The sequence below is a fragment of the Pseudorasbora parva genome, chromosome 14 (genome assembly GCF_024679245.1).
Source record: "Pseudorasbora parva isolate DD20220531a chromosome 14, ASM2467924v1, whole genome shotgun sequence".
Lineage (NCBI taxonomy): Eukaryota > Metazoa > Chordata > Actinopteri > Cypriniformes > Gobionidae > Pseudorasbora > Pseudorasbora parva.
Window position 1 is genome coordinate 24,338,666 of NC_090185.1, and position 26,891 is coordinate 24,365,556.

Sequence of the window (26,891 nt, forward strand, 5' to 3'; positions counted from 1 at the left end):
CTATAATATTTGTCTTTGTAACTCACAATTGCGAGTATGTCCCAATTTAAAAAGAAACTGAAGTGTGAGACAAAAAGTCGCAATTATCAGTTAATTTGTTTTATTCCATGGCGGAAACAAGTTTCCATAGGTCATAGCTTCACCGCATTGACGAACAGAAAACTACTTTGTTTGAAAGTGATTCGTGTGAGCTGTGCTTCATTAATAGCTACACTGTCGACAATAGAAAGACTTTTTTTTAAAACAAAATTGTGTCAATATTTCGATAATGTGACCGCATCTACATGCGTCCCTCACACTAAATTCTAGATTGCATAGATTCCTATGGAGATGACGGTATCAGTGTTGTGCCAAATTTTGACCCCCTGCCAAATTATTCCCCCCTCGTTGAAGTCGTTACCTGATTGACTAATTCTAATCCTAGCCCCTCCCCCTGACCTACTCCTAAACCTACCAAAACTAGGGGGATATAATCTGGCCGGGGGTCAGAATTCAGCACAACTGCCTTTTGCCCACTGTATTTCGTCGTAAAAAGGTATGTGGCCTCTGTAGATATAGTTGCGTAGTGTTGTTCGGTGATAAGCCAAATTAAACAATGAAAAACAATTATTATCAGTAGAAACTATTTTTGGTAGGCAGTTAAGGGAACTAATTATTGTAAAACTCACTAGCATCATAGTAATTTACATAAAACTCGACGATCAAACTGACCATGTCCATAGATGGCTGTGCAATGCAACACCATTGTGGCTTTGGTGTTTAAAAAACACATAGAACAGCGATGCTAATGCTAGCTAAAGAACTACTGAATGCACCTGATTTATATTCTTTTTTTTTTTATCTGGTCACAAATGTCATCCATACTTTTTTTTTCATACATTCCTATAAATATTTTGTAATGTCAAAACACCTTATTTTAACCTAAAAGCTGCTTTCTGGAGAAATGTAGTCGACACAGTTAAAGCCTGCCTTTATAAATGTCCAAATATTATTGTTATATAAAATGAAGTGTTTGGCTCACTACAGTGTATTAAGAACCACATTTTCTTTTATATGTCTTCCCACATTATCAGAAAAGAAGATTCCAGTGCCTTAAAAACTATTTTTATTTTATTTTAAAAACATCCTTCCTCTTATGTAGGGTTTATACTTCCTTTTTTGCATCCCAGTTTCAGTTATAAATCTCAGTATGTCAGAGACAGGATTTAGAATAGCATACTAGCACACTGCTATTTCAGCCATATACAGATGCAGCAGAAATAGAATTTAGGGTTTAGCTAGTTAGCATATTTCAGTATGCACCAGCTGGTATATGCTGTTACGACATCGTTTGTGTTTAAAAAAGGCATTTTTACCCGCTGACAGCTGTTAAAAAGTAGCTGTACGTTTTTGCAAGCAACATATAGGCCTAAATCACAAATATTTCAAAACACATGGGACTCCTGCGCCAGCCTAGCAACTGACATTGAGATGAATGGGAACGCTAACGGCTAGCTTTTTCCAGGTATGCCAACACCAAAAACCACTTGCTTTACTTTCTCAGGATGTTGTTTCTCTATGCTGTGTTCCTCTAAAAGCATTCTCAATAAAATTGATCAGGAAGGGAAAACTAAAACAAAAATAGTTTGGTTTATTTTTAAAGGAACGGTACTCCCTAAAAATGAATGTCATTTAAGAGATGTGTCTAAATCTCCATACTTTTTTTTTTTTTTTTTTTGAAAAAAAGTCTTTGATCAAACAGACAGTAAAAACAGTAATAGTGTGAATTTTTCTATTTGAATATATTTTAAAATATAATTTATTAATGTGATGCAAAGCTGAATTTTCAGCATCATTACTCCAGTCTCAAGAAAGATTTCTTAATATTTTTGTATAAACTGATATTTTCTTCAGGATATTTTGATGAAAAAGAAAACAGCAGTTATTTGTAACATTATACATGTCTTTACTTTCAATTTAATGCATCCTTGCGCCATAAAAATATGAATTTCTTTAGAATTGTTTTTTGCAGCTTGGACATTCTGCAAATCATCTCCTTTTGTTTTTAACAGAACAAAACTGATACTGGTTTGAATGAACAGATACTGATCAAATTATTTTTTTTTAACGTGAAATATTCCTCTGATTTAAAAGGAAAAGGCCTGTATTTACAGATGTGCTCAGAGGTGAGAATCTTGAATAGCAGGTGCGCTTGAAACAGACAGATGGCCTGTGGTGTGCAACGCAACTTTATAATACCTCATAACGTTCTTTTCACCGCAAAGTAACATTTGAGATACAGTATTGTGCGAGGCCTGCCATAAAAGCATCAACCGCAGAGTTGCAAAGAAAGACGAGCAGCGGTTCTCAATGTTTATTGAAACGTGGTACAAAATTATCAGTGTTCCCCCTCATAAATCATCAGGTTCAGGAAATATATTCATCATGTGCCAAAACTATATCTTCTCATTCACAGTTTGACGATGACGGTGCACAGTGCTGATATGCTTCGGCTCAAGGGTATATATAGCTATCAGTTAAAAAGCACTAATTTTGACCTTTAGTAGTCATACGAAGGATTTGGAGCAAAAGAGCCTGAACTTCTTCATCCATCCGACCCTATTGAGTCAAAAACATTCGCATAGATAAGCATAATAAAAGACATCAGATGTTCCTGTAGAAGTAAGGTTGGGTTTATAGGTCTCACCTGTACAGCGGCTAATAGATGAGAACGATATATCGAAACGACAGCCTTGTGTTTGCGCTCCCAGTCCTGCGCACAAGAAGAAAGAAAAAACTTTGGTTTTATTCATTTAAATTTGAAAGAGATCTTGAAGAGGGGATATTTTGGGGTTTATTAGAATAGGTTTTCATGCTTGAATGTTCATTATTTTTCACGTTTTTCATTGTTGCGGCACCTCTCTTCCCAGTTTGTCAGTAACGCTCTTTTTAGTTATGGTGTCTATGAAGCCCCTCCTTCCAGAAAGTGCAATGTGCTGATTGGTTGGCGCGACGATTGTCCCCATGGGAAAGAAAATGCTCATCAGATTCACACTCCAGAATCTCACCAGTAGTAGGTACTTGTCACCTACTGGTTTATGAATTTGGACATATTACTCTTTTCACGTATTGTTTTTTGCTGAATTGTTTATTTATAGATATATTGGATGCAGGTATAGCAATTTTCATTTTAGTAGTTTTGAGAAATCCACTTTACTTAAAGGATCTTTAAAAATCCCGCTTCTTCTTCTTTAGTTATACAAAAAAATATCCTGGCTCTTCCCAGCTATATAATGGTAGTCAATGGTAGCATTTTTTGAAGCCCAAAAAAGTCCATCCATCCATTATAAAAGTAATCCATTCGGCTCCAGGGGGGTAAATAAACGGCTTCTCGAGCGATTCGTTTTCGTTAGAAAACCACCATGTATATTTTCATAAACTATGATAATTGGCTTCTGGTAACGGCCGTACGTTAGTCTAGTTCAGGCCGAAGAGTGACCTCTGTCCTCATGACATATTGACAAACAGAGAAGTGCAGAAGATAGAGCAAAATAAAACACTGCTAAGCCAAAAATTTGCTTTTTTTAAAGAGAAATGTCAGAGGAGCTTGAGTTTGTTGCCCAGCCCTATTTGTTTGAACCGCGAAAGGCGTCTACTCTCCTTAAAAATAAAAATTCTTTCCTTGCAGGTCAATTTGACCCCCTTAGGAATGAATGAAATGCGAGGAATGCTTCGTTATACATAGAAATATTTAAAAACAAATATTTTAAAATGTCTATGTGTGTCTGAATGCAAAGTGAAGAGATAAAGCGCTATAAGGCCATCTAGTGGTAAAAGTTTTGAAATATCATGTTAAATTATAATGTTTTTCCACAAGAGGTCGGGTTATTGCATTTTTGGTGAGTTATTTTGAATTTAAGTTAAAAGAATGTGCTTAAATTATATTATTTATTAATAAAATCTAGTAATTTAAAGGTAAATACAATGAAAAAAATATTTTAAAAATCTCCCAAAAAACATTATAAAATGAAATGATATAAGCTTTCTGGATAAAAAAAAAAGTATTATTAATTATATAAGTATACATTTTAGGGCTTCGGGTCATTTTGACCCACGAGGGAAGGATATGTTACAGGATGCAAATTTTGTTTACTGAAAGGTTCTTTGATGGAACCCAAAATGGTTCTTCTAAGGCTTTGCTGTGGAACCTTTATTTGTTAGAGTGTATTTATCAATATGGCTGATAAAGGGTGGATCACGTTATGTTTATGGTACCTGCAGTTGCTGTGTTAGTGTGGTCACGCGGTTCTGCAGTGCCAGCTGTTGTCCAGGTATCCCTGAGGATGGCGGAGATGGGGAACGTCCCAGCGGGGGACTCAGAGCCCCCAGAGCCTCCTTCAGACGAAACACCTCCTTAGACAACTCTGTGATCTGCAGGGAGATGTTAAGAAAAAATCAAATCTACATATGGATTTTTGCCTCTGGACAAAAAAAAGCATGGATTGTGCATCTGGATGAGGTTTAGAAACGAGAGTCAGTACCTGCCCTCAAATTTGAATGTTTCAGCATTGTTAAGGCCCGTTTATAGAAACAATAACCATATTTGTTTCCATACCAACCCACAATAATGTTCTGTTTATTATAAGCACATGCTGCAGTTATATCGTCTGCCGCTTTAAATACTCAAGTCCGGGTTGATTCTGATTGGCTTTCAATGTTTTTATCGCTCATCAGCTGGAATGAAAGTGATTCCAACAATATCATTCCTTTGCAGAGTTATCGTAATATTTGTGGTGTGGACTTGTACTCATAGAACTGAAATGATTATTAAAATCATGAAATCTTTCATGTGAATGGGCTTTTATTTGGCAAAAAGTGGCTTTATAGTGAATGAATATTACACTAACCTATTCAGTTCGAAAACACTCATTTGTGACACATTTGCTCAATTCATTCAAATACACCAATTCTTTCGGTAATGAAACTCTTTATAAGCGAGTCATTGAATCATTCACTTAACCAATTCGTTCAATACCAATGATTTATTCAGTGACACCACTGCTGTGTGTGTGCGCACGTGTGTGTGTCTGGCTAAGTTATGAGGTTATGACAGCAAAATCCCAAATCCCTGACCTCGTGGGGACATTTTTTGGTCCCCATTAGGAAAACAGCTTAATAACCAGACTAAGTGATGTTTTAAAAAAAAAGGTAAATGCAGAAAGTTTTCTGTGATGGTAGGCTTAGGGGTATGTAAATATCAATATGTCTATGAAAAGTCCCTATAAAATGTGAAAATGTTTGTGTGTTACTTTATTTTGTTGGCGCAGCAAAAACAGACAATGGCAGTATTGTGCCTGAAATGTACGTTACTCAATATTAACTTATTTTGTGCCGTTGGTCTGGTCTTTTGGTGCAATTATTATTATTCTTTTTGCAGAATCATGGGAAATATAGTCTTTCACCAGGAGTTCTACTGTTGAACAGAATAGGCTGATGGCTTCAACAAAAGCCTGTAACATTGGGTAATCTTAAAGCTCACAGTTGGTCTGTCTTTAATGGTATATAAATGATTGTCTTTTTCTCCCTCACACCTTGCGGTCTTTCTCTTTGACGAGCCCCTGCGAGTGCTGGATGTCCTGGTGCAGCTGTTGGATGTGGGTGGACTCAGCCTGAAGATCCGCCAGCTGCTTTTTAACCGTCTCCAGCTGAGATTCAGCCACCTGACGCTCGCTCTTATTAAATAAAGCATCCCGCTGCACCTGGAACACCTGCGGAGGGAGACTTTTTTAAGATATGCACAAACAGATGAAGTGGAACCTGTCATACACAACATCAAGGACAACACACACACGCACACCTCATTGCAGGTCTTCTCATGCTTGCGTGCTAGATCAGCTAACTGTGCGGTCAGAGTGTTGATCTCAGCCTGCAGGGAGAGTCTCTGGGCCTCGTGGTCTTCTTTGGACACCAGTCCCTGTTCTAAAGCTTTCTGTGATCGCAGCTCTTTCAGTTCCGTCTCTTTCTCACACAGAGACTCCTTCGCCGCTGCTGCACTCTGCCGACTCTCCTCTAGAGAACGCTCTAGCTCTGCCTGAAGTGAGGAAGAATCAAATGAGTACTATAGTATACTCTTAAAAATAAATGTTCCACATTTTCTCTGTCATGTCTACTAACTTACATTACAGTGTTAGTAGACTATTAGTAGACTGGTAGGGTTATACTAAGTTGACATATAGTTGCAAAGGTGCACTATGTAGTATTTTGCATCAAAAAAAAAAAACACTAGGCCAGTGCTATATATTTTGTTCAGTTGAATTCTTAGAATATCTTAAATGTTTCTAACTATTTGTAAATTGTTAGAAAATTGCTATTTTAACCCGAGGAGCCGGGACGTCTGAGGGAGTCGCCTGTCAATTGCGTCATATCTGCGTTACGATCGGTTTTCTGCAGAAACGCTTTACTCTTATCAGTGTGAACATGTCACAGCAGCCACTAAGCAAACGCACAGAATAACATCATCACATTATTTTTAACACACCTAAATGTATCTAATATGATAAACAGAGCTGCGTTACATCATAATCATGACTGGAGACCATTGGTTCTAATAAATCATAACTGGTTCATAATAAAAGTCCTGTTGCTGGCGAGCCGTGTTTTTGCGTAACAATCGCTCCAGCGGCTTTGCTCCGCTCCTTTAACATTCGGTTCGGTTCTGCTCTGCTTTACACTACAGTAACGTTAATAATCACATCCATGAACATGATTTCTGCCCGAGTCCTAGCCCAATTCTTTTCCACCGGCTGGTTACATGTAGTTTTTGCCAAAGTAACTTGTGAGGTGTATTGTATTCCATCATACAAGCAAAGTCAACAGTTATTACAAGGTAATTTCTTTGACATGTTCATGTTGTATCTAGATCACTAGACTATTCTTGGGCTATGGTTAGACATCTATAAAATGTTCACAGACAGCCTAATTTTTGCCTTGTTTTAGCCTAGTTAAAGGCTATGTACGGACGGCCATTAGACGTCTTTTAATGCAAAATTGCTTGCTGGGTTATAATCAGTAGATTGTCTGTTGGAGGACCATCAGAACATTTAGCATATATTAAGCAGACAGCCTACTAATACTCTAATGAGTTAGTTGAGATGTAGTTTCTTTTAGTCAACAAAATGTTCAAAAGGAAGCATCCTTTATCCTCGTTATGTATTTCTGCCACATGTCGCAAGTGATTATGTTGCAAGTGATTGCCATTAAAATATATTCTTGATCATTAAAAGTTATTTGGCATTCAAACAATAAAAATCATGGAATCATGGAAAATCATATTTACTTCCTGCTAATTTAGCACAGTGGAATTGTGTGCATTGTGGTAAGTAGGGTGACCACCTGCTAATAAGCTCAAGGGGGTCAAAGGGTATGTTTCTGAGAGACAATGTGGGACACTGCCACCCCACGGGCAGTTGGGCAGATAGTGGTTTACCCATTTCTAGCACATGGCACCTTACATGGTATATTAATAATGCCCTATTCCCCTAAACATGTGTAGGCTAATTGCTGATGTATGCTCATGAATAGGCCAACCAATGTGTATTTTTGACATAATATTTTGAACATTCAATAAATTGACAAATGCACTTCCACTTACGATTTACTTTAGCTATTTTACTTTACTTATTTTTCATTACAATTTATTTACTTTAAATAAATTATAATATAAAATTATAGGATTAACAGAATTTGTAGTTGCTCAACACCACAAGAACAGAAAAATAAATAAATAGTTAAGTTAAAGTTAAACTAGAGGTTCACGGAATGAGAAGGAGGGGAAGGATGGTGAACTTCCATGTTAGTATAAAGTCTGCACTGCAAAAAAAAAAAAAAAAAGCATTCTTACTTAGTATTTTTGTCTTGTTTTAAGTCTAAATATCTAACAATTCTTAAATTAAGACACATTTACTAGACATGTAAAATATATTGTCTTGTTTTGGGGAAAAAATCATTCAAAATTAAGCAAAATAATATGCCAATGAATGGGGTGAGAAAAATAATCTTGTTTTCTGCTTGAATTAAGATTATTTTTCTTACCCCATTGTCAGACTATTTGTCTTATTTTAAGCAAAAACTCTTTAAATAGCGGTATTTGTTCCCAAACCAAGACAATTACTTTTGTTTGATATTTTTTTATACATATTTTGGCTAGAAACAAGACAAAAATACTAAGTAAGAAAAGCATTTTTTGCAGTGTGAGTCTGCACGCGAAAAACCGCGTACCATACGCATGCCAAAACTCATTTTGGCGTATACATTCCACGAGATTGCAAACTCGTACTATTTATACGCATGACCATGAGATCGTGTTGCCATGTCCGATTGAGAAAGACAATTAGCAAAGGTCACAAAAAACTCTCTCGGTCAACACCTTTCAGTCACAAATATTAATTTTCCCAGTCTTTCTTGTACCCACTCGATCTTCTCTTTTTAGTTGATGATTGCGGTGCCTCAGACTCCATTTTTCGAATAGGAAAGTGCGCATCTAAAAAGTTCCAAGTGTGTCTGGTATGCACGTGCGTGCGCTGTAATGACAACAACGAAAAAGTTGACAACAGCAGTTCAACAGTAACTGAGGGGGTGTGTGTCTGTGGCAACAGTAGTGTGCTGAACTGTCAAGTAATGTTGGTTTGGCTACCTGAGGCACGAGGATATAGAGCGACCAACTTTTTTTGAGCAAACATTAATTATGAGTGACACGGTCTCAATTTGCGGGACGCATAAATTTGGCCTCAAACGCTGTGCGCGCACGCGCTACGCGGGACGGGTGGTCACCCTAGTGGTAAGTATTCAATCTAGTGTGTTTTGGTCTACACTTCACAGTTTGGTATAATGTGTGCATACAGAAAAAAATCATACTATTCACACTATTAAAATTTACACTATTCACTATTCGCTTTGAGAAATCCACTTTACTTAAAGGATTAGTTTAACCAAAAATGAAAACGATCCCATAATTCATTAACCCTTTAAGCCATTGTTGGTGCATATGACTTTCTTCTTCTTTAGTTATACTAAAAAATATCCTGGCTCTTCCCAGATTTATAATGGGAGTCAACGGTAAGATTCTTTTGAAGGAAAAAAAAGTGCATCCATCCATCATAAAAGTATTTAAATCTTCATAAACTACGATTTTAAAGCTTGGACATTTTTTGGACTCTGATTGTGTTCGGCTGAAAGAATAATGTCATATACACCTAGAAAGGCTTAAGGGCAATTAAATCATGCGGTAATTTTTGGGTAAACTAACTTTATTCAAATCAATTCTTACATATGAGTATTTTATTTATCGTTTTAAGTGTATCATTAAAAGGAAGATTCCAAAGAACAATTAATTTGCAAACTGGAAAATGCATCATTTAAGCATCTTGTGTAACTCACCTTGACTTTATCATGTTCTTCCTTACTAACTGAGTCTTTTTGCACAGCCTTCAGCTCTGATTCCAGCCTGGCGAGCTCGGTTTGAGCGTGCTCCCGCAGTGCCCTCTCTGCTTGCAGCTCTTTCTCTGTTTGAGCAAGCTGCTGGGCTACAGCGGACAGCGTCTCCTGGTGTTTGACCAGAGGTATTGCATCTCTCATTTGCTGTTCATCCTGAGCCCGGCTCTCTCTCTCGGCACACAGGCTGTCCAGAGCTTGTGCTGCTTCTTGCCTCGCAACTTCCAGTTCCTCCTTTATCGCCTCCAAGGTCCGTCCACCCGGCGACAGGTGCAGGGAGTGCTCTGATTGGTCAAAAATGGGAGTTATATTTGAAGGCAGGAATCAATTGGTTATTTCTGAGAGTCTCAAAGGGACAACAGGTGCACTCACCAGATGCAATGGAAATCTCTGAGCTCTCAGATGGGTCCTCGTCGTCCTCATTTTCCTCAATGTGGGATGGCGGGCGGAGCCTTTCCAGCTCCAGCAAGGCCTGGTTGAGTCGTGTAGCCACTTCGGCTCGTTCTTGAGCTAGCTGGTTAAGCTGAAGACCCAAAGTGACCTGAATCTCCTCAAACCGACCTCGAGGTACGCTCTCCTTCAACTCCCTCTCAAGTTCTTCCACCCGTGTCTGCAACCCGTTCACCGGCGCTCCCTCGCCCTCCTTACGCCCTGCTACTTTGCTTTGCTCCAGGGCTTTTTCCAGCTGTTCCACCTGCTTTTTGAGCCTAACAACTGTCTCGTTCTCCTCCTTTCCGTCTTTTCCTTTCTCTCTATCCTGCAGATCTGCCTCAAGTTCCTTTACCCTCTCTTTCAGCTGTTGGATGGTGTCATTGTCACCTTCACTAAGTCCATCCCCATCTTTCTTTTTTCTGGCTAGCTCCTCCTCCAGCTCCTGTACCCTTGCTCTCAGCTGCTGCGTCTCCAAATTTGCCCCATTCTCTGAGGCCTCAGAACCCCCTTCAGGCTTCGCTCCTGCGTCCTCCACCGAGTAGACCCCCAGACGCATCTGTTCTTTGAGTTCCTCTAACTCGGCCTGGGCTTGCGCCAGCTGTTCCTTCATTGCACTTTGATGTTTCTCCTCTTTTTCTTCAGATCTGAGAAGAAAACCAAACATTTTAATTACATGACAGGATTCATATGTGCATTAGTTGTGGATTTTAGTTTAGTCTAAGTAAGAGCCAGCTCCAATATTTACCAACAACATCTTTCTCAATTGTTCAATTTACTATTTACGAATATTTATTTAGTAATTGTGAGTAAATATTGTGTAAAATAAGTGTTCACTTAAATTGAACACATTGAATAGATGTCTTATTGACACAAACAGTATATTTTATTAGTAAATCAATTGCCTGAATATGATATCATCTGAATCCTATCAAGAAAAATATTGACGTTAGTCTGATTTTAACTACATTACCCAGGATCCTCTGCAATGCTCGAGGCTTCAGTTGAAGCTTGGACTCTGGAGTATTTCTCCTGTAGTTCCTCAAACTCTTTCCTCAAAGATTCATACTGAGCTGTGGAAACAAAATCTGGACCCGAGCTCTGCATATCCGTGTCATCCTTCTCAAACATCTCCAGCATCTGCAGACAACACAATATAGATTCGTTTCCCCGAATATGGTATTTTTTGGAGTTCTTTGATCTGTTTATTTAACCCTGGACTTCACTGGAATACAACCCAGTTTTTGAGAACATTTGTAAACATTGATTTATGTTAAACATGCAGTTATAAGAATTCAATTTGAGACAAACAGTTCTGATTAAGCTCATTTGCATTAGAAAACATGAGCTTGCGGCAAGTTCCCCAAACATTCCCCATAAGGGCTTTGTAGGTGGAATGCCATAATTAGCACTTAGCATTACATGCCATGCTATTTTTACCAGAATATTCTACAGTACTACACTGATCTGATTAGTGCTATTATACTGTCAGCTGTTTTAGCTTTATAAATAAACTCTCTGTATCTTTAGACCATGAAACATGTGATTAAAATTTGGAAAGTACTGTATGTGTCAAAGTGTAATGCCATATCTATTTGGTTCGATCTAAATATAAAGACATTTGTTGAAAGTTAAATTCTTCATTTTGTTCGCATCCAGTCAATTCACAATACTGTAATGCAATACAATTTCATTTATATTTGTGTAATGCTATAAAATAATGATAGAGTATTTATATGTTTTTCAATATAAAAATAACCATTGAGAATCACCACTGAGAATAATAATTGCAAAAAATAAAAAGTTTAAGGTGCTTTACTACAATACGTAATTCACCTTATATGTTGTAAACCAAAATGTTAAAATATACTGATCCAAAGTGAATATATGAGTGATATATACAGCATCAGGTGTAAAAAGTATATGTTGTGTTTTCCTTTAAATCTCTATAGCAAACTGTAGTGCTTTAGGAAGCAGGTCAGATGCAGCGTGTGGTTAGTGCATATTTGTCTTTTTTTATCTTGTCCATCTTAACAACCTTTAAAAGGCTACTAAAAAAACATCTAAATACAGACAATGAGGTCAGTGTTCTATATACGTGTGTGTGTGTGTGTGTGTGTGTGTGTGTGTGTGTGTGTGTGTGTGTGTGTGTGTGTGTGTGTATGCCTTTGATTTAACGGCGCTTTGTCTGCATGTGTGTGTTAAAAGCAACCTGCACTTTGAGAACCAGCTCGGCATTCTGGGAGGTCAGTTCCTCCACTTTTCTGCGAAGTTGCTCCACCATGGCAGGATTCCCCTGAGAGGCGCCCTCACCCCGGTCAGCCGGCGAATCAGCATCTAATCCTCGTGATTGCCTAGACAGCAACTTCTCTGCTCCTGATGACATACATGTTCATTAATGTCCACTTAATGTGGGACGGCATCAGTTAGTACTTTTTTCTAACTGATCACTGATGTTCATAACACAGGAAGTGCTCTTGGCTCACCTGGGAAATCCAGCATGTCATCGGAGTCCTCCGCGTCTTCCGAGTCGCAGGTCACACCGCTCACCCGGGCCGCTCTTAACTCCTCCAGCTCGGCCAGCAGCTGGTCACGCTCTTCCTCAGCCGCGCTCAGACGCTCTCTCAGAGAGTTAAGCTGAAGAACAATTGTGATTACTGCTATAAAGTGACAAAATCATTCAAATCTAGGTTGCAAAAATGGCAAACATCATGTAAAATGAATGTTTTGATTTACTGAGTCCCCCTGCGGTTGACAATCAGCATTTTCTAAAGGTAAAGCATCTCCTTTAACTGAAATTTGAGTTTCAAATGTCATTTTGTTCCCTGTCAATGCCAATACGTTTATTATAGTTAAAGAAGTGCAGTACCTCCTCCAGGGCAGTTGTGGCGCTACTCTGCTGCTGCTCCAGAACCTTAATTTTCTGCAGTAGGCGACCTCTCTCCAGTCTGAGCTTACGGATCTCTTCAAAGACCTCCTCATCCTCCGTCTGACACACAGAATGCAGTAGAAAAATGTGTACTACGTGATTATTCCAAATTATTAAATGTGTAAATCATTATAATCAGTGTTGGGGAAAGTTACATTTGAAAGTAATGCATTGCTCCCTAAAAAGTAACTTAAGAAATGGAAAGTTATTAGTATGGAAACCTATGTGTTACGCTACTTTTTTTTTTTTTTTTTGCTTGCTTAAAAAATTATATTTTTGGAAAATGTAAAGCCCCTTTACCACTAAAAAAAGCCTCAGGCTGCAGGAATGCGAATTCTCACCTGTACAATAGAAGGCATAGTTCATTGAAGGTCAGCAGCAAAGAAATTGGATAATAAAGTGAAATTAAATACATAAAGTGTATTTGTGTAATTTCACAGTTTTTATTCATTTTGAGGAACCTGAACTAACATAACTCACATTACTTGTAATGCGTTACCCCCCAACACGGATTATAATGTACTGTAACAGCTGACTATGGGCTATGCTGGAATAATCAGGGCTACAATTTGTTAAAAGCTTGAAGTTTTTACATTCGTTGCCACTCACAAGGTTCTCAGATGAGGGAAGTTGGGTCCTGGGGGCGGGAGAGGGCGGACCAGGGCTCTGGGATTCAGGTGATTGGGTGGGGACAGGGTGAGGTGGCATACTCGAGGTGTCTGAGGAAGGGGACGGGCCCTGCAAAATTATTATGCATAAGCCATGCATATGTAAGTGAAAACAATGGGTGCCATTCAATAACCATGTGTAGGATACTAAAGCCCTATGATTTCCATAAAGCAGAAAATGCAGACTGACTCACGAAATCAGTCATAAAAATTTAATTTATAGTAAAACCAGTGAAACGAGAACATTTTTAACGAGAAACGAAAAAATAAAATAAAATTTTTATAGGACCATGCGTATGCACACGTGCGTGAAATCTACAAATGAATGTTTTTACAAAAAGAAATCATGATTCATCAATAGCGCTCAAATTGTCAGGAAAGCCCTTATATGGCTTATCTAGAATATTCCAAATTTATTCACATTTGAACCAGGTTAAGATAAGAACAAATTCATCTTTGTACAAACAGGATAAGAATTAGCTAGACATTTTTTACATAAATTCTCCTGTGCGCATAAATACGAATAACCCCTGAAATGATTAACTAATGCAATGTCCATTTAAAAGAATATTTCACGCAAAATGAAAAGTCCATCATGCTTTTATGGTGTTAATTTTTTGTCCTTTAGAGCAGTGTGAACATTGATTAAAACATCTCATTTTATGTACCACAGAAGAAGAAAACACATACAGATTTGTAACGACATGAGGAAAGATTTTTTTGGGTGAACTATCCCTTTAAGACAAGTTTTTTTTTAACGGCAGTGTTTCATAGGATCCATGAATCCAATGTTGTACCTGATTAGGAGATTTAGGAGGCGGAGGGGCTTTCCTCTTGCGAGGGGTGGTTCCGCTAGATGGGGGGTTGGGAGGGGGAGGAGCCTGCTGGTGTGGGCGGGGTTTCAGGATGCACATGTTAGAAAGCAAAGCATGTAGAGGCAGTGTTAGTCAGATTTGTAACACACTTCTGTCAATTTTAAATGTGAATGCACCTTAAAGCAGAAGTTTAGGCTAGAAATGGGCGATTTTGTCTGGTGCCACAAGGGCGCAAAAGTTACACACTTCACCTTTAAATCAAGCTGTCTAGATACTGTAGTTACCCTACACTCATTTGAGGTACAAAATTGATTATATATGTGAAACATTTGTATTTTACAGCAGCATAATGCATCCCTGACCATCATTTTCTCTGGTTTAGTCATTTGTATGCATGTGATAAAGTGTTGGAAGGGGCTGTTTTATTTTAAATGCCATTAATAACAATTACCTCCTCACTCGAACCCTCAGCAGCTGGGAATGCACAGGATAGAAATAATAAACAGACAGCAGTGCTGTGAGACTCACATACACCACTCAAAAACACATTGTAAATCCAGTTCAAACACATAACTATATATAATCTTGCCGTTCCACCACATGCTCACTATTGCAGTAAAAAAGAGGCAACATGAAAGCAGACGGGCAGCACATTTATCACTCTGTCAGGTGGTACGACCACAGGGGCCTTTTATTAACACTGGGATCCATTTCCAACTCAGTCCAACATATGTTTCCAATCAGCTTTTGTAACTTGAGTTAGCAAACTTCTCTATGTTTTTATCCATTGACCCAACGTAACATCTGCTTTGGTCTCTCCTCTCAGATTACGAGCATATCCAAATGGAGAAGGGGCCAAACATCAGAGACGGGGGGTTGAAGAACCACCAGGCTCCAGATGGCCCCTCTCTCTGAGGAATTAAAGGTGAGGGCTAGATGTGTGTGTGGTTACCTGCGATCACGCCTTCACTCTGTAGAAGCTGGGTTATATTGTGGTTATCGGCAGTGATGCTGTAGTTGGCGGAGTTGTGCCCCAGGGCGTCGGATAGGTGTGGGTTAGCTCCGCCCTTTAGTAACACCTCTACAGTCTCCATGCTGTCACTCTCAGAGGCCAACATCAACGCTGATCTGCCTCGAAAACACATGATGATACCAGACCACACAGGACAATAGAGATCAAAAGTGCTTGCCTACTTTTTCAGGTTACGGAAGTATATTTTCCATACATTTTTCCAATAGGGATTTCAACCAAAAATGAAAATTCTGTCATCAATTAATCACCCTCAAACACATACGACTTTCATTTATCTTCAGAACACAATTGAAGTAATTTTTGATGAAATCTGAGAGATTTCTGTCCCTCCATTCACAGCTACGACTTTCACACTTCAAAAAGTTCATAAAGAGATCGTAAAACTAATCCATATGAATTGAGCGGTTTTGTTCAAATTTTCTATTGAGACTCGATCTCTTTAAATGCTTAAATTCAATCTGTTCATCATTTATTCACATATAAACATTGATCAGTGAACATAAACAGAAGCTCCACCGAACCTGCTTGACACACGAGAACAATGCGCAACACATGAGAACGAACCTAGCTTTCTTAACTTAGCTTTCATTAAAAATATCTTCATTTGTGTTCTGAAAATGAACGACAGAAACAACATGAGGGTGAGTAATTATTGACAGAATTTTCATTTTTGGGTGAACTATCCCTTTAAGCGTTTTAAGCCATAATCCAAACCAAACAGCTGCGAGGTGAATAATAACATTACAAACTTTGATTTGAAGCAAAAAAAAAAGTGTTTAAATTGGACAAAAATATAAAGTTACAAGGAAAGAACTACAATCCCATGGAGCAGTGTGGACAGCATAATCAAATTAAACCCAATGGAGAAATATAAAACTACTCACTTTTAAAATGTTGATTTTATATTTATATATAGTACAGTATATATTTTAAGGTTATTGCTAAATTGAATGGCCTTTGTACTTCTGGATCCTGATTATTGCACTATATATAATAGAATATATATATAGAATATATATATATATATATATATATATATATATATATATATATATATATATATATATATATATATATATATATATATATATATATATATTCGTTTTGGTAAATTGTGTCTGTGGGGGAAATTAATACATGCAACAATTACATTAAAAATAGATGCCAAATGGCTTTTCACTGAAGTGTGACCATTTGATACGCTGATGTCAATTAGGTTATAATTCTATTACTATTATTATTCGTTACTGTTATAATGTTTAATAATAGTTTATTATTATTAAACATTATTTTTATATAATCAGTTCAATTCATTTTAATTTAAGCTTTAGTTATTTTCTCATGTGCTTTTGTCATTTAGCTTTAATTAATTTTAATTTCAGATTTATTTTAAAAAAAAAGTGGACTTTAGCTTATATTTCAGTTAGTTGTCAAGGCAACATTTCATCTAATTTTTTATATTTAGCTTATTCCACTTTTAAAAAAATGTGTAGTGGTTTAGGTTTAGTTCAAAATAACAATACTGATTGAAACTTTTTGAAAATAAAACAAAACAAAATTGAATTGAATTGTAAAGATTCTTCAAATTTTATACCAGCTGTTTAAAGCATATCCAACCTGCCCTGGTTATCCTGTATATTAGGATTGGCTCCTCGTTCCAAAAGAAAGGCACACAGCTCGACTCTGCTCATCTGGGCGCCCAGGATCAATGGAGTGGACCCATCCTAAGAGAAAACAGTAAGTTTATCCCTTTAGATTCGGTGGATACTTCAATGCATACATGCACACAAATTAAAAGTATATCTTGATTGTAACTTCAGATAAAAAAAGTAAATGATAATTTTACATTGTGTTGTGTTCAAATAAACTTACTCCATCTTGCGCATCAAGGTTGGCTTTAAAGTCCCACAGAATCTCAGTGCAGGACAAGCAGCCACTTACAGCTGCACAAAAAATACACAATCAACCAAAAACAGCTTCCTGTTCCATATTACAAAGCAGTACAATGGTATAAAGTTAATATGTCTGAATATTAGAGGTGTTTTTAGTACCAGCATGGTGAAGGGAAGTCCTCCCAAAACTGTCCGTGGAGTCAACAGGCATCCTCTCCTACAGGGTGAATATTACAACGGTACTTCAACATCAATACTGGCTCTATTTTTTTCTAGGACTATGGGATTATGTTCAAGACACCTACCTGAAGAAGTCTCTTTAGACAATCTGACTGTCCATTCTTAGCAGCAAGATGGAGAGCATTAAAACCTACAGAGAGAAACCAACAGATCTCATTGAAATCTATCAAAACTTCCATTAGAAAAACTAGTCGAGTAAACCGTACCTGTGCCGTCTGTTACGTTGATGTCCACCCCATGAGAGAGGATGACCTCTAGACAATCCAACCGGCCTCGAGACGCACAAAGATGGAACCTGTGAACAATGTTTTTTATTGTTAATGTGTTTAGTACAGCTTTTACAAGAATATGTCACTTAAGCAAGAACAGTCTATGGCTTTACATCGTCGATATCAAAGGTCCACTCACGCTGATTTTCCCTCCGTGTCTAATTTGGACGGGCAGAGACCTTTCTTCACTAGCAGCGTGGCTACTTTTTCCGGATCATTCTGTTCCACGGCCTGCAACAACCTATCATCGGTCTTACTCCAGTCCTGACTCTAAAAACACACAAATACACATCATTTATTAAAACACTTTAAAAGGGATGGTTCACCAAAAAAACAAAATGCTCTCATCATTTACTCACCCTCAAGTTGTTCCAAACCTGTATGAGTTTCTTTCTTCTGTTGAACATAAAAGAAGATATTTTGAAGAATGTTGGTAATCAAACAGTTGACGACACCCACTGACTCCCATAGTAAGGGGGAAAAAAACAGTGGAAGTCAATGGAGCCCATCAACTGTTTGGTTACCGACAGTCTATAAAATATCTTCTTTTGTGTTCAGCAGAAGAAAGAAACTCAGAATTTAAATGTTTGGTTGAACTTTCCCTTTAACTTTAAATACAACCTTATAAAAGTTTACACAATGTCCAATTTACTGAAAAATGCTAGTGGACTGAATGACAAAGATTTTCAATATTATACTTGACATCTGTGACCAAAATCTACTGCATAACCTATTACAAACGTAAACTACATAAAAAGTATAAATCTACTGTCTAACTGTTAAAATAGTAAAAACAAAACAAAATTGAATTCAGTATTTTGGTCTAAATAGATAAATTCACTTTGACAAACTGAGTTAGATTTGCGATTGAAACAGAATTTTTTTTTATTTATTTAATATATATTAATGATTATATCCAGTCATATCAGTAGACTAACAATATCTGATTTATTTTACATGGAGCAGGACCCCTCATCGAGGCCGGCATTTTGAGATCACATGACCAGCCGTATAAAATGCTGCGTTCATGTCATGTCATAATTACTGTAGTATCTAGATGAAAATACTCTATTCAGTTCTATTTGGGGGTGTTCACATTCTCGGACTATAAATTATGCGCTTCTATGGCACCACTATTAATGCATAAAAGAATTTGCAGTGGTCAGGTGGTACAAGTTAGCCTGGATGCCAACCGAACTTAGCCGCGATATGCGGTGACGTCACAATCACGTTGCATTGTGGTATATGAAGCTGCCTGAAGTGTACATATGAAGTAGACTTGCTCCCTCGTTCTAAATCGAGCAAGGGTCTGTTCATATAAACCTCCCTTGTTCACTTCACGACGTGGAACGCACTTCAAAATGGTGGCAGGGATTCCCCCGAGGGGAAGTGCTTAGGGAAGTTTGCAAGTGCATTTCTAAAAGTGGAGTGGAACGCAGCATGTGAATAGCAGATCATGCCATCTGCTGTGATTTTGCCTCACCACCACTAGATTTCATTATAAGACCAAGACCACTTGCATCATACAGCGTCTCACAACGTGCGTCAACAAAATAAAAGTAAAATTTTATTTGCTATTAATATTTACTGAGCCTCACACATGAAATGCAGGGGAAAAATAGATTTGGTTCCACTACTAATTACTTCATAGCTATGTTTTATAAATGTTTTCATTCGTTTTAGTTCAATCATACAGAGCCCCGCACATGATGTGCAAGAAAAAAAAGTTTATTGTGCGCACAATTAACTATTTAATGTCCTCGATTTCCTAAATCGTGCAGACTATTTACTACTTTGTTCCCTCGACTTGCTAAACCGTCCGCACGATTTACTAATTTATTTCCATCCATTTATAAATTATGCTCACAATTTAGCAAATCGCGTGAACGAAATAGTAAATCATGTGCATGATTTAGCCTACTATTTTTTCATGTGTGGGGCATCGTAAAATTGCGACCACATTGTATAAATCTTTTCTCTGGGTTTAGATAAATCACGGCCTTTGTTGTACTAATTTGCTCCTTTACTCTAGTTAAACTGCAACCACATTGTACAAGTTTGTTCCCTTGTTTTAATTAACACTCTGGTGCTGTTTGGCCATTTTAAAGGTCCCGTTCCTTGCGATCCCATCTTTCAAACTTTAGTTAGTGTGAAATGTTGCTGTTAGAGCATAAATAATACCTGTAAAATTATAAAGCTCAAAGTTCAATGCCAAGAGAGATATTTTATTTAACAGAAGTTCCCTTTCAAAGCCTACAGCGAACGGCCGGTTTGGACTACAGCCCTGCACTTCCTGCTGTAATGACATCACTAGAACCGTTTGTTGACTAATCCTCCGGCCACAAGTACATGCAAAAAAGGGGGCGTGGTCTTGTTGCTCTCCCACGTGGAGAGGAGCGCGCATTCAGCGCTTGCATCTCCCCGTTATGGTAAGAGGCGGGACCTTTCCGGGCAAAGTGCGCTAAGCTGCTGTCCAATCACAACACGGGAAGCGCTGGCCCAATCAGAACTCGTTACGTGTTTCTGAAGAAGGGACTTCATAGAACAAGTAAATCATCAGGCCGTTTTTAGGACAGAGGAAACAGCGCTGTTCAGATAAGTCAATTGTGTGAAAAATACCGTTTTTTTACACGTGAAACATGAACTCATGTTATATTGCACACTGTAAACACAATCAAGGCTTCAAAAACACAGGAAAAACTGGACCTCTAAACCGAAAAGTTATATATTTTGTTTTTTTAGAATTTTTTACTTTACTTTGTCGGAATGGTAAAAAAAAGGGGTTTGGTACTTTGGTACCACTCATTTCAGTTGCCTCAAAATATGCACCTAAACACACCTCTTGTTAACCCCTCAGAAAAATTAACTTTCCTCTCTTGTCAACATGAGCGCGGCGTGCGCTGTCACGTCATGAAAGGACGCACACTTAAAAGTAATCGGTCAGATCGTTTACATGGTGAAAAAAAATTAATAACGCGTATGGAAGAGATTCAAGCTGTGCTGCTTTTGCTGGTTATGTATAGGTTTACAAGGTAATTAACAACGACAGAAAAGAGCACTAATATGCAGATTCAGCAGCATGCAGCATATTCAGAAAGCTTGTAAAGCTAGATTTAAAATGACAATGTATATTATTATCAGCTATTACGGACATTGCACGTGAGATGGCTGAGACGAACGCGCACCATCAGACAGAGAGCAAGACTGATTATTTACTGAACGTAGACCGAACCTCGCAAAAGACTTTTAAAAATGCTGGTTGAAATAAAATGCTGCGTGAGCTCAACCAATCAGCATGTTCAGCGCCCAAGTCCCGCCCTCGAAAGTTCCTGAACTTTGAAAAAGTACTACGTCGCGAGCAGTGCCGTTTGGAGGGGGAAATATTTACCCGGAACTTCATTTAGACCCTGGTTCCTGCGGTCTAAACACACACCGAGTACCACCCAAAGTTCCTGGTTCCTGGGTAAAGTTCCTGTGGTGGAAACGGGGCTTATCATGACCATAGGTGAACGTACTAGTGCATTTGCTATTTAAAAAACAAATGTTGGTTTCACGCTGGACGTGAAAATGATAACTGCGTCAGGCTGAAACTAGCAAAAAACACTCGCGTTGTGTTCGCGGTCAAAAAATGACGAATTTCATCTAGCGGAAACTTTTGCTACTGTGCCCAAACAAAATCTTACTGAAAGCTAATTTTTTGAGATATCAACCTCAAATTTGAAACATAACTTGTCTAAACAAGTCTATTCATGTTGTGGAAAATATATATTTCATATTAAATTGTAAAATAGTATTTTTGTGCATTTTTCATAATAATAAACCTAAACTTCTATAACTTTTTTTCTTCACTTTTTTTACTTGAGTAATAATCTACCAAGTGTCTTCTTTAAAAAGAGACCAAACTCAAGATTTATGAGAGTTGAAGTTGAAAATGTAATTTTCAGGTCTATGAAACCTCTCAAAAAGTGATTAACAGGCAATAAATAGATCATAACTATATATAAATATAGTACAAAAAGCAGCATCAGTGGGTTAAATTGTAACCATATTGTACAAATGTCTTTGATTTATTAGTTACATCACGAGATTTGCGACCACACTGTACAAATTTGTTCCCTCATTTCAATTAAATTGTAATCATGTTGTACCAATTTCGTTCGACTCATTCTAGTTAAATCGTGACCACATTGTACAAATTCGTTCCCTGGTTACAGTTAAAATGCGATCATACTAAAGCATTCCTTTTAGTTAAACCGTGACCATGTTGTACAAATTTGTTCCCCCATTTTCATTAAATCAAATTAAATCAACATGGCCACATTTAAACTAAAAACAATGGAACATATTCATAAGTCATAGGAGCGAATTCTTAATTCAAGGCCACATCTTTTTTGCTTCTCAATGACATTTATCTACTTTTAAGGATGTTTAGATATGTTTACTAAAATAGGTAAAAATAACGATTAAGCAAATGTTGTTGCAGTGCAGTCTGGTGTTTCCATGTGGCTCCCCTCACGAGGAGGAGCTGTACGTACCGTTATCACACCGTAACACATGCAGAAGCGTCTCATTGGGCTAAAGACGACATGAGGATCCATAGAGCTCAGAGGACGTATGAAACCTCTGCTTCTTTCCACGAGCCATCCACACTATGTGCCCTCAGCAAGGACACTAAAAAAAGTTCAAACCTATCATAAAAGAGCCAAGGTTTTGACTTTATATCTAATCTGTCTGTAACAACACAAAGGCCTAATTCTGATTATATATCCAATTGCTGAAATCTGTCCTGCAAACACAGCTTTGTCGAGTGCTCTTGCTATGCCGTCCTGTTCTGCTGTCTGCAGAGATATACGACACACACTGCAGTCCCTGCCTGGCACACACACACACCTCTCTGTCCCGGTGTCCTTCTTTCTTACTCTCCAGCCCAATTCTGTCTAACTCCTCTGCAATAGCATCTGTTTTACCGTAGAGCTCAAGTTTAGGCTAATCATTCTCTGGTCCCAAAGCTACTGTATTAGCATCAGCGGGTGAGAACTCAGCAAACACAACAGAGAAATACGCAGTCAGCAATCAGACTAAATGGAGGTATAAAAATAAACAGTTTGGGTTCTGCAACCCCTCCCAGTGTGCACACTAGTGTATCACTTTCATGCTAACTCAGTCTGATTTAGTCACTTCCTGTGATGATGTACAATAACAGTTTTGTGTTTGTTAGTCAGTGTCTGTTAGCTTAGTTTGAGGTCATTTATGCTAACACACTAAAAGTCACACTAACACATGCTAAAAGTTCCCAAAACTAGCTTTTAGCAAAAACAGGCTTCTCTCCCTTATAAATATTGATGACTCATCTTTTTCACACAAAGTAGCAATATTTTTGACCAATCAAATGCTTTCTGTAGACTTTTTTCTGAACATCACTTTTAGAGAAGCCATTTTTGCAACATTTTTGCAACTGGCCAAGTTGGTTAAAAGGTTTCAGTACATGAAAGTCAATATATAATAGTGTTCACAACCCATTGTACTTCTGTAATGTGATATTTCGAGTTAAACATGAGAGTCAACATTAAAAAATGTAGGCCAAGATTTTAACCAATCAATTTTTCCTTATTAAAAACATGCATATTTTCACCAATAATTTATATGATCATAAAGCTTATTATCATTCAGTGTTATTGTTTACTTAAAATAGTTTTAGCTGAAATTAAATTAAATCTAAATAATACAATAAAAACGTATCTTAGAAATGTTGCCTTGGCAACTAACTAAAATAAAATATAGTTTAAGTTGAAGTACTAAAATTACTAAACTGATATAAAAATAGCTTAAAACTGAATAAAATATATTAAAAACAAAAAATAATAATACATATTTTAAATTTTAAGTTTTAAAATTGAATAATTCTTACTGTATAAAACTGAAAATACTAAATATTATTTAATAACAAATAATATTAACATTTTTAAAAATCTGAATAAATAATATAATTGTATATAAACAATATTAAAAGAAAAGAAAACAATGATATGTTTTATATATATATATATATATATATATATATATATATATATATATATATATATATATATATATATATATATATATATATATATATATATATATATATGTGTGTGTGTGTGTGTATTTTTATTGTTGTTTATATTTATTATTTATATATTATTTTACTATATAAATAAATTTGATAAATACATGTATATTTATTATATGTATATTTATAAATATATATCAGCATAAATTATTCACTTATTAATAGTTTACATTAGTAAATGGCACTAGTATCACCATGTTCATTTTTTATGTAATACCTTAAAATATAGCATATTATATTATATCTTCTGAGAATCACCATTGAGAATAATGGCAATTATGAAAAAATAATCAGGTTTAATTTTATATATGTGTGTATAATTTATTAAACAGTATATACAGGTTATATATAAATTATAATACATTAATAATTCTCTCTCTCTCTCTCTCTCTCTCTCTCTCTATATATATATATATATATATATATATATTTATTTATTTTTTTATTTTTATTTTTTGTTTGTTTGTAAAATTGTTTAGTAAGAGCCACCCATTCAGAGAGATAAAACTGCCCCATTATTGACTTCATGACCCCAGCGGACATCCGACCCAGACATGAGGCTCGAATGAAAGATAATATAAAAACAAGGAGAAAACAAGCAGCTCACTTTCTCTCCCCTACGGTGGGTCATATCTGTCCATCCCAACACAAACTCAAATCTGATACACACCACCTCAGCAGGGGGAAACACACACTTCATTATGAATATAAGGATGCTGTATTTCGTCTTCACACAGTGGGATTACATCCAATACAATAATGTTTTGTGAATATTAAAGAAGATGAAGAGCCATAAAAGCTTCCAACGCTAAACGACCCCTCAAAACAATGAAGACCGCAGTATATACTCAGTCTGTGAGTGTGTGAATGAATGTGTTTCAATAATTGAACACTATAGAGGTCTCTGGTTACAGGTGCCGTCTGCAGGCTGGCCTGCTCTTCTACTGGTAAAACACATTTGTTGATACAAAGCAACAAGTCACCAAGATACTCAAGATATACAGTACAGTTTAGGTACTGTGAAACATTATACAAAACAGTTTTGCAGAAATAAAGGCTTGGAATAATAATCAAGCGTAAGTAAGAAATCTAGCATACTTAGTATGCGACAGGCTCTTACCTCTGTCTTCTTGAACTTTGCCTTTAAGGTTTTCATTTTGTTCTAAAGTATTTTCATGAGCTGTAATAAACAAAACAACATTTATTTATTTATATTAGGAAATTAAAATAGTATCTACTCGTTTTACACACACGTGCTTCTGAAAGTTATTGTGTAATGTGATGTATCTGTAATTAATATAGTCAGTAAGTCTAACATTGAATCAATAGCAACTTTGCGTCGTAGCTTATTTTGTATGATTATTTATTTGGAATACAGGAATAGTCGTTTTTGCTCTAACCACATGTTTAAAGATGACTCAACTCTAGGAAGCATATAAACAGGGAAGCTTTATAGAGAAGGCTACGCAGTAAATAAAACAAGATAAATGCTCAATAACTTACATTCAGTGTATGATGTTATTCTTTTGCTTGAGGGCTGCTGTATGAGAAGTTCTGTGGTGGGATGCCCTGACGTCATTTGCAGAATACACGCTTGTTGGGCTGACTGGGCACGAAATTCGACCAATCAGCGACGAGGGGCGGGTAGAAGAGTCTTGATTGACAGTTCCCCGCACCGCATGTTTCAAACTTCAGGTGTCATGTGTGCCGATACTCTTCTTGTTTATGTAAAAGCAGTGTAAGCAGTGTTAAATAATAAAATAAGACGCTGATTTTAATAAGAATAACATAAAGAAAATGTGAAATATACATATAAGTAGCCTATAGCTAGCTACATAAAATAAAATGTTAAATAGCTAAAGCCAATCAGCTGAAGTTGAAAATCTTAATAGCCAATCAGTGCTTCTGTAGAATGCATGTATCACCGGATGTGTCTCAAATATTGCACTGCATTCACTAATTTGAAGCAAATTCTTTTCATTAGCAGGTGAGGCTTGTGTTTTATTTCGTAGCTCATTTGTTATATTATCGATTATATAGCTAATTTAAAAGTAGCTATAACACATTTTAATTATGTTTGTAGTGTAATATGAATGTGTTAAAAAATAAACATTTCCAAATGGCTGAGGTGGGTAAGCACGTGGACTTTAAGATGAGCCAATACATATGAAACACCACTTGAGGGCGATAAATACTAAATGAATATGTTCATATTGGCTCTTTAACCATTTCTACAATGCAATATAATACGACATATATGTATATGTATATGTACAATTTACCATTTATTTATATTATAATATAAATACATATTAAAATATGTTATAATATAAACTATTTATATAATGTGGAATCAAATTAAAATAAATGAAAGTAGATGAAAATAGCAATATGTAGGCCTATAATTAAATAAAATATTTTGTAATTTATTCTATCGTTCTATTCTCACGTTACTAGGCTACTTATATTCAATTAAAAAAGCAGCACATATTATTTATACAAAACAGTTTCTTACTTGTTACTTATACATAAAATTGCAAACAGACAACATTTACTATGGTAGGTACACCTAAGGACAAAAATGCAAATTTAAGCATGTATAATAATATTCAAATATTAACCTTTTCCCTATTCCCTTCAGTCACTCTTTAAGAAGGGCAATTTCCCTCTCTGTACTGGCGTTTTCTTTGTCCCAGGAGGCCCTCCTCTCTCTAACATGTCCCCGTTTGAAAGGGGCAATTTAGAAAAGTGAGGGGAAGATGTGTGTCGACACTGGCTGGTAATGGAGGGGGTGGTGGATGCCGTCTGCTATGACCTCATCCCTCGCTCCATGTGTGGAGGAAGAGAGAGTGAGATCATGGCTGTCGTAAAAACAGCGTCTTTATATAGTGAGGCTTTCAGGCTCACATGTGAACGGTATGGGAAGTATATATGCTGACAATGTCATCTGTTTCTTCTTTGAATTCAACTTGCGTCTGAATAACATTAAGACATCTGTGTATGTAAGAGGAGCGCGACCGCGACCTCGAGCTAGCAGCA

At 36.8% G+C, this 26,891-nt stretch overlaps 1 protein-coding gene across 3 annotated transcripts; it reads right to left on the reverse strand.

The window, feature by feature from the left end:
- Window positions 1-2,339: 2,339 nt before the first annotated feature.
- Window positions 2,340-25,437, reverse strand: ankrd24 (ankyrin repeat domain 24). Of its 3 annotated transcripts, XM_067415987.1 has the most exons (23): window positions 25,356-25,437; window positions 24,973-25,032; window positions 17,883-18,013; window positions 17,681-17,769; window positions 17,540-17,604; window positions 17,394-17,451; window positions 17,215-17,285; window positions 16,960-17,066; window positions 15,262-15,437; window positions 14,761-14,783; window positions 14,292-14,378; window positions 13,436-13,564; window positions 12,767-12,886; window positions 12,384-12,534; window positions 12,110-12,273; window positions 10,871-11,037; window positions 9,841-10,544; window positions 9,415-9,752; window positions 5,837-6,070; window positions 5,571-5,747; window positions 4,255-4,410; window positions 2,687-2,752; window positions 2,340-2,598 (listed from the first exon to the last, which is right to left on the reverse strand). In XM_067415987.1, the coding sequence occupies exons 2-23, from the start codon at window positions 25,006-25,008 to the stop codon at window positions 2,527-2,529; spliced, it is 3,321 nt and encodes a 1,106-aa protein (XP_067272088.1). In that variant the 5' UTR covers window positions 25,009-25,032; window positions 25,356-25,437; the 3' UTR covers window positions 2,340-2,526. The 3 variants fall into 3 exon arrangements, with proteins under 3 accessions (XP_067272088.1, XP_067272086.1, XP_067272087.1); XM_067415985.1 differs by lacking the exons at window positions 24,973-25,032; window positions 25,356-25,437 and adding an exon at window positions 22,279-22,772; XM_067415986.1 differs by lacking the exons at window positions 24,973-25,032; window positions 25,356-25,437 and adding an exon at window positions 22,279-22,771 and having other exon boundaries at window positions 14,292-14,375.
- Window positions 25,438-26,891: the final 1,454 nt, after the last annotated feature.

Coding starts and splice junctions, on each gene's coding strand:
- ankrd24 (XM_067415985.1), bottom strand. CDS start 22,341: ATGGATCCTCATGTCGTCTTTAGCCCAATGAGACGCTTCTGCATGTGT. Junction 18,014..22,278: donor TGTGTTACGGTGTGATAACG/GTACGTACAGCT, acceptor GTGTGTTTTTAG/AGTCAGGACTGGAGTAAGAC. Junction 5,748..5,836: donor ATGAGAAGACCTGCAATGAG/GTGTGCGTGTGT, acceptor CTCCCTCCGCAG/GTGTTCCAGGTGCAGCGGGA.